This window comes from Lygodium microphyllum, chromosome 24, assembly GCF_053477565.2.
Source record: "Lygodium microphyllum isolate KBCC chromosome 24, Lygodium_microphyllum_v1.1.10, whole genome shotgun sequence".
NCBI classification, from domain to species: Eukaryota; Viridiplantae; Streptophyta; class Polypodiopsida; order Schizaeales; family Lygodiaceae; genus Lygodium; species Lygodium microphyllum.
In genome coordinates, this window is record NC_141158.1 from 80,789,807 (window position 1) to 80,798,321 (window position 8,515).

The window sequence follows — 8,515 nt, forward strand, 5'->3', positions numbered from 1 at the left end:
AATATATATGTATGTATGAATCTATATTCTTTTAGGGGAACTTAATGGGTGAATCAGAATTTACCGTTTTGGGGGTGGAGGGGAGGTGTCCTACCCCATAGGAATACCCCACACACACGCGCGCGCGCGCACGCACACACACACACACACACACACACGCACGCACGCACGCACGCACGCACGCACGCACGCACGCACACACACACACACACACACACACACATGTATATGTGTATATGTGTGTGCGTGTGTGTATGTGTATATATAGATGTATATGTAGATACATGTGTGCGTGTGTGTAGATGTATATGTATGTATGTGCACGTGCGCAAACACACACACACACACGATTTTGGTAGATCGCCCCTTCAACAACATGACTGTCCCCTTGACCAATCAAAAGCTACAACCTTGCCACTCTTTGTCTCATTTGCTCATCATCATGGATCATCACGATATATGATCAAAGAGGAGATCATAAGTAAGAAGGTCCACTTGCAAATCAAGATCATCAAAGCACAAGGACTTGCAATGGCTTTGCAAGGGTGAGTCCACACCCTAGGGTCCTCGATGATGGTGGTTGATGGTGCATTGCTCGCTCGGCTAGCTCAAGAGGATGTCTAGGTTGGAATATGGTCCTGCATATTTCATGATAATTAAAAATAGATCTTACTTAAGTCTGAAAAAATGAATCAATGTACTTAGAGTTTCATTAATCCAACATCTAGGTAAGTGATTTCATGATTAAGTCATTGCCTATGTAAGTGACTACTCATACCCTCTCATATCAAAGGTAAATTTTTACCTCAAGTAAACCTAAGAAACATTCTCTAACTTTTTACCTCTATATCTATTGTCTAGTTATACATTATGTTTTTGATCTTCAGATGTTGTCTCAAGGTGCATGAATGTAACTTGCAATCAAGAGATATAGTATACCGATACATTACAACAATACATTGCGACATGCATATTAGAGTAAAAGGTCTTGTTCTCCTCTTATGACCATGCCTCTACTATGTGTAACTTCAGTAATGAAACATAGTCTAATTGTTGGTATCACATGCACCACGATCATGATAATGCTAATGCGATGAAACGAAACGAAACGAAATGAACGTTTTTGGAAAAATATCCGGGAAAGAAGTTCGGCTGAGGCGCAAGAAATGCGATTTCAAAGAAGCTGGTAGAACGTTCTAGAACTTTTGCCCTATTTCACGGACCACTATTCTTAAACGACCTCTCTCCCACTCCCTGTTCAATACCCTCATTGAAATCTGCGTGATCGAGTCGCTGGCCTGCACGGTTTCTCTGACCTCCTCCCTCTACAGTTCTCGCGCTTAACCTCTCTCTCCTGCATCGTCTGTGATCCCTTGGTGCTTCTTTATGGCGGCCGAGACTGAAACATTCGCCTTCCAGGCGGAAATCAATCAACTCCTCAGCCTCATCATCAACACCTTCTACAGTAACAAGGAGATTTTCCTTCGAGAACTCATCAGCAACGCTTCAGATGTAAGATTCACAGTCTCCTCCGTTTGTTCGCTTTCATGATCCCTCTGTTCGTGTTTGATGCGAACATGTTGCTCGTTCTCATTTGATCTGCCGTCGCTAAAATGGCGCCCTTGCGTTCTGAATGCAGGCCCTCGATAAAATCCGTTTCGAGAGTTTGACGGATAAAAGCAAGCTCGAGTCCCAGCCGGAGCTTTTTATCCACATAGTTCCTGATAAGGCAACTAACTCGCTAACGATCATAGACAGTGGTATCGGCATGACTAAAGCAGGTGTGTAGAACTTGCATTTTTTCTGGCATTTAGGAAATGGTTCCTGTAAGGCGTCTTCTGTGTTCATGGTCCTAATACTACTGAGTCTCATGCATAGATCTGGTGAACAATCTTGGTACTATTGCCCGCTCTGGCACCAAGGAGTTTATGGAAGCTTTAGCCGCTGGTGCGGACGTGAGCATGATTGGACAGTTCGGTGTCGGTTTCTACTCCGCCTATTTGGTTGCGGAGAAGGTGGTGGTTACAACGAAGCACAATGACGATGAGCAGTATATTTGGGAGTCGCAGGCAGGTGGATCTTTCACCGTTACCCGTGACACAGGTGAACCGCTTGGAAGGGGTACAAAGATCACTCTGTATTTGAAGGAAGACCAGGTACTATATATTCCATCTTCTTGCATTTAACATCTGCTTACTATGAGCTTGCAATAATAAGAAAAGAAACATTTATCGTGGAATAGCCAGTAGGAATCTAACAGCCGTTTACTATGAGTCTGGATGTCTTAAAAATAAGAACATTTATCGTGGAATAGGCTTATTCCTGGTCTGTGTGGTAGCGCTAAACTTTTTATCACGTTGCAGCACGAATACTTGGAGGAGAGAAGATTAAAGGATTTGATCAAGAAGCACTCTGAGTTTATCAGCTATCCTATCTCTCTCTGGACGGAGAAGACCACCACCAAGGAGGTTTCCGACGATGAGGATGAAGAAGATATGGAGGAAAAAGAGGAAGACGAAGGCAAGGTCGAGGAAATCACCGAGGAAAAAGAGAAGGAGAAGAAGAAAAAGAAGGTGCAGGAAGTGTCCCATGAATGGTCTCTAGTAAACAAGCAAAAGCCTATCTGGATGAGGAAACCGGAAGAGATCACCAAGGATGAGTATGCTGCCTTCTACAAGAGCTTGACCAATGACTGGGAAGAGCATCTTGCTGTAAAGCACTTCTCGGTGGAAGGCCAGCTAGAATTCAAGGCAGTGCTATTTGTACCTAAGAGAGCTCCATTTGATCTGTTCGACACAAGGAAAAAGCTCAACAACATTAAGCTCTACGTGCGCAGAGTTTTCATCATGGATAACTGTGAGGAGCTGATTCCTGAGCATCTGAGCTTCGTTAAGGGGGTGGTAGATTCCGAGGACCTGCCCCTGAACATCTCCCGTGAGATGCTGCAGCAAAACAAGATTCTTAAGGTTATAAGGAAGAACCTTGTCAAGAAATGTGTCGAGCTCTTCTTCGAAATTGCCGAAAACAAGGAGGATTACACCAAGTTCTACGAGGCTTTTTCAAAGAACATAAAGTTAGGCATTCATGAAGACAGCCAGAACAGAGCCAAGCTTGCAGAGCTCCTGAGGTATCACTCTACCAAGAGCGGTGATGAAATGACCAGTCTGAAGGATTATGTGACCCGCATGAAGGAAGGGCAGAGTGATATTTACTACATAACTGGAGAGAGCAAGAAGGCTGTGGAGAATTCTCCTTTCCTGGAGAAGCTGAAGAAGAAAGGATATGAGGTTCTGTTCATGGTGGATGCTATAGACGAATATGCGGTAGGGCAGTTAAAGGAATTTGACGGCAAGAAACTGGTATCTGCAACCAAGGAAGGTCTCAAGCTTGAGGATTCGGAGGAGGAGAAGAAGAGGAAGGAGGAGCTGAAGGGTCAGTTTGAGCCTCTGTGCAAGGTAGTTAAAGACATTCTAGGGGACAAGGTAGAGAAGGTTGTGGTGTCTGACCGTGTGGTCGACTCCCCTTGCTGCCTGGTCACTGGCGAGTATGGCTGGACCGCCAACATGGAAAGGATCATGAAGGCGCAGGCCCTCCGCGACAGTAGCATGTCCAGTTATATGTCTAGCAAGAAGACCATGGAGATTAACCCAGAAAACGCCATCATGGACGAGCTCAGGAAGAGGGCAGAGGTGGATAAAAATGACAAGTCTGTCAAAGACCTGGTGCTGCTCCTGTTTGAGACTGCCTTGCTCACATCTGGTTTCAGCTTGGATGATCCCAACATGTTTGGCAACCGAATCCACCGCATGCTGAAGCTTGGCCTCAGCATCGATGACGATGCAGGCATCCCTGATGCCGATGAGGATACGGGTGGTGTCGAGGAAGCTGATGCCGAGGGCAGCAAAATGGAGGAGGTCGACTAAGTAGTAATAGAACAGGTGGTGCGAAACTTGGCAAGATGATTGTGGATCCAGATAGTCTTACGTTCAATTTAGTCTTCCAACTGTATGGGTCTCCTACTACAATCTCCCAATTCATGATTTATACAGGAATTTCTCTGGTGGTGCTAACGATCGCTCTGGGTGTCTTTTCGTATCGTTTTGTACTGGCAGTTGAATATCAGTGAAATTCTCACAATTGAAAGCTCAGAAATTTTGCGCTCTTGATATGCATGACAGGCACTAAGTGGACAGATAAGTACCTAGAGCGGAATTTAACCTAGCTTTGTCGCATCCATTTATCAGGGCCTCATTCTCTGTCGAGAAAGAGCAGTGTCTTTGGTTTGTTTCATAGGTTCACTTAGTGGTTTTGTTGATCAAGTGCTTGAGTTATTCCATAGGTACGTAATAATGTTTCCCGTGTTTTCTCTCCTGTCGAAAACCGTGAGACGGGTCATACGTTTGTCTCTGTCATCGCCGAGGATTTAATTGTAGTATACATAAGAGTGCGCTTGCCTTGTAAGCGCGAAGGTCATAGCCTTAAGAAACTTAGGTTTACAGGCAAAAGACGGAAGAAAGAAAGCGAGCTTATAGCCAAAAGATGGGAAAAAGAACTGTGCTCTCTAAAGACCTCCCCTAACACTTATTTTGAAATATCGAAGGGCCATACGCCACAGGCTATTGACTCAAAGGCCTCCCTCTATTATTTCCTTGGCATTATTGGTTTAAAGATTGTCGGAAGCGACTTTTAAGTTTGAGTTTACATCACTACCTTGAATAAGTCCATTGAAATGTCAGTTGACTAGCATCTTGGTTTGTTGATGATTTGAGAGACATTTCACAGCTTCTTGCGACTGACTATTTCCCACGCGATTTCAAGCCATGGACGGAATTTCAGTGTTTATAGTATCATTAATCATAATATTACCCGCTTGGACTTTGTACTAGTGCGAAGCTTCTTTGAACTCACTACCTATTCTCTAAGGGTGGGTTAAGACCCCCAAAACTAAGATTCACACTATGCTTTTAACCTTAAATTGAATCGCTCTGCAATGAATCATCATAACTTCTCAGATTGCATGGCCCTACCTATTCTCTAAGGGTGGGTTAAGACCTCCGAAACTAAGATTCACACTATGCTTTAACCTTAAATTGAATCGCTCGGTAATGCAATGAATCATCATAACTTCCCAAATTGCATGGCCTTAGCATTGGCAATGCTTCATTCAAAATTTTGCCCTATTAACTTTCAATGGTAGGATACAAACTTACCATGGTGGTGACGAGTGATGGAGAATTAGAGTTTGATTTCGGAGAGGGCGACTGAGAAGTGGCTACCACATCTAAGGAAGGTAGTGGGTGCACAAATTACCCAATCTCGACACGGGGAGGTAGTGACAATAAATAACATTGTTGAGCTTTTACAAGTTTGGTAATTGGAACAAGTACAGTCCAAATTTCCTAATTAGGATCCATTGGAGGGTAAGTGTGGTGCTAGTAAGCGTAGTAATTCTAACTCCAATGGTGTATATCAAAGCTGTTGCAAATAAAAAGCTCGTGGTTGGATCTTGGGGTGGGAAGTGCGGTCCGCCTCCTTTGGTGTGCATTAATCACTTTGCCCTTTTTGTTGGAGATGTGCCCTTGAACAGAGATGTGGATTTAGTGATATTACTTTGTAAAAACTAAAGTGCTCAAAGCAAGCCTATGCTATGAATACATTAGCATGAAATAACACGATAGGACTCCGGTCTTAGTGTGTTGGTCTTTGAGATTGGAGTAATGAGTAATAGGGATAGATGGAAACATTGTATTTTGTCAGAGGTGAAATTCTTAGATTTATGAAAGACGAACTATTGCGATAGCAATTGCCAACGATGTTTTCATTAATCAAGAACGAAAGTTGGGGGCTCAAAGATGATTAGATATCGTCCTAGCCGACTAGGGATTGGTGGATGTTATTTTGATGACTTCGCCATCACCTTATGATAAATCAAAGTTTTTGGATTTCGGGGGGAGTATGGTCGCAAGGTTGAAACTTAAAGGAAGGGCACCACCAAGAGTGGAGCCCGTAGCTTTATTTGACTCAACATAGGGAAACTTAGTAGGTCCAAACATAGTAAGGATTGAGAGATTGAGAGCTCTTTCTTGATTCTATGGGTGGTGGTGCATTGCCGTTCTTAGTAGGTGGAGTAATGAACGAGGCCTAAACATGCTAACTAGTTACACAAAGGATCCTCTTCGTGGCTAACTTCTTAGAGGGACTATGTTTGTCTAGGGCATGGAAGTTTGAGGCAATAACAGGTTTGTGATGCCCTTAGATGTTCTGGGCGGCATGTGCGTTATACTAATGAACTCAATGAATTTACCACTCGGGCCGAGAGATCAGGGTAATCTTTTGAAATTTCATTGTGATAGGGATAGATCATTGCAATTATTGATCTTCAATGAGGAATTCCTAGTAAGGGTGAGTCATCAGCTCACGTTGACTACGTCCTTGCCCTTTGTACACATTGCCTGTTGCTTCTACCGATTGAATGGTCCGATGAAGTTTTCGGATTGCGGCAACCGTGGTGGTTCGCCATCGGTGACATTGTTAGAAGTTCATCAAGCCTTATCATTTAGAGGAAGGAAAAGTCGTAACAAGGTTTTCGTAGGTGAACTTGCGGAAGGATCATTTCCGTTAGAACAATGTGAATTGTGGAATGGCCATGAGGGATTGCGCTTGGAGATGCGGTCAGCATCATCTCTCCCCTTGTCGGAGTCGGGCTATAGTGGGGGCGGCTATGCTTCGGGGTTGTCCCGCGACCGTGTGGGTGGAGGAGGAAGGAGGGATGGCTTCGACCTCTCTCTCTTGCTTGGGGTGATCCCCCTTCGTCATGCCTGTACGGGCACGTCGCCGCCTTGATAAATCTTTTGCCCCTCCCTGCACGCGGGGGTGGCACGAGGAACTTAATAAACCTTGCCTTGTTCGAGATTCCTCCTGAGGGGAGGATTGAAAAACAAAATGCAACGACTCTCAGCAACATATATCTTGGCTCTTGCAACAATGAAGAATGCAGCGAAATGTGATACATAGTGTGGATTGCAGAATTTCGCGAATCATGGAGTCTTTGAACGCAACTTGCGCCCGCGGCTCATCCAAGGGCATGCGTGCTTGAGCGTCCCCAACTCCCCCACACCCTCTCTCCTTCGGGGGAGGGTGGAATGCATGAGTTGATTAATTCTGTTTTGGTAAGATTACAACATTTAGAAAGATGACCTTACTTCTACAAGTGGTTGTGCCATTACAAATCATCTAGAGCTTTGTTTTGTGTCTCCCAGTATCTACGTGAATCTACAAGCTAAATGGAAAAAGGCATCAACCTTGGCAATAGTGGTTACATGGAAGAGGTGTAATGGTAAAGTTAGGAGAGTGACACCATCTACACAAATACAATGTTATGAGTTGGCGGTTCTTGCACAAAAAGCTCTCATTACTACAAGCGCCACTAGCAAGTAGATTCCAAATCTTCTATCTTTGTACATTTTGTGGAAGATCTCATGAGATGGAGAAACATCTATTTTGGGATTGTATTTAAGTTTTCCTCCTTTAGAAAAAGGTCAAATGGTCAGGAAGCAAACTTGGTTGACAATTTTGGCATGTGAGTGGCTTTTTTTGTAGACAGAGCTTCGTTGGATGAGAGCATGTGGATTGTGGTTGCACTCCTAATTGCTTTTGATGAGATGGAGAAACATCACTTTTGGGATTGTATTCATGTCTGCCTCCTTTGGAAAAGCTGGTTGCACTCCTAGTTGCTTTAACCATTAATTTCATTTGGTGTCATAGATATAACTTGTTTAGGTCTCATGGTAGGACTAAAACTTGATAGTGCCATTCATGTATCGAAGATTGAGTTTCTCCTTGTCTTGAAAGTCGAGCATTGGATCTTTAAGCTCTCTTATAAGGAGTTGAGAGATATGGCCTAGTGCCATGTGGCATCTAATTGATGTTGTATGTATGTAATTACTTACCCTTTTTGTCTTGAATATAATATGCATTACAAAAAAAACTTACATAGTTGCTTGTTCCTAGAATAAATCAAGTCCACTAACAATGGCACCTTTTGATTAGTTTGGCCCTCAAAAATAGGAGTCAAATACTTAATTCTTATCATGCCTTCCTTATAAGAGTCTCCCATTCCTTTTGCAAGGTTGGACCTAAAGCTATTATTGGAAAGATACAACAAAATAGTGGATAAATAAGATCTTTCAATGCTTTCAACTTCACAAGCAAATGCCAATGTTTGGTATTACAGTATCTAAATTTCCTTTAATCTTTTTGCTCTTTTGGTTTCCCTTACATCAATGCCCACACTCACCTAGTTCCTATTCAATATCCTTCCTTTCACCTAATCCCTATTCAATATCCTTCCTTTGCAACCCAACCTTGCCAAGTCATCTTGAGTGGCATTGATTGATATAAAATTATTGTAATTGATCCTAAATCTTGTAGCTCCATATATTTTTGACAATTTTAGAGTGCTCTTTAAGTTTTACTTTTTTCTTTTAACATTATAAATAAATCATTAGCAAAACTT

General features: G+C 43.0%; 1 protein-coding gene, 1 non-coding gene and 1 pseudogene across 2 annotated transcripts; all 3 read left to right on the plus strand.

The window, feature by feature from the left end:
- Window positions 1-1,201: 1,201 nt before the first annotated feature.
- Window positions 1,202-4,137, plus strand: LOC148015286 (heat shock cognate protein 80-like). Its single transcript, XM_087664905.1, has 4 exons — window positions 1,202-1,512; window positions 1,640-1,781; window positions 1,879-2,156; window positions 2,364-4,137. The coding sequence occupies exons 1-4, from the start codon at window positions 1,387-1,389 to the stop codon at window positions 3,921-3,923; spliced, it is 2,106 nt and encodes a 701-aa protein (XP_087521031.1). The 5' UTR covers window positions 1,202-1,386; the 3' UTR covers window positions 3,924-4,137.
- A 764-nt stretch (window positions 4,138-4,901) lies between these two features.
- On the plus strand, window positions 4,902-6,615 carry LOC148015287 (18S ribosomal RNA; annotated as a pseudogene).
- Window positions 6,616-6,949: 334 nt separating this feature from the next.
- On the plus strand, window positions 6,950-7,102 carry LOC148015288 (5.8S ribosomal RNA). Its single transcript, XR_015688547.1, has one exon. It is a non-coding gene; the product is annotated as a 5.8S ribosomal RNA (ribosomal RNA).
- The last annotated feature ends 1,413 nt before the right edge of the window (window positions 7,103-8,515 follow it).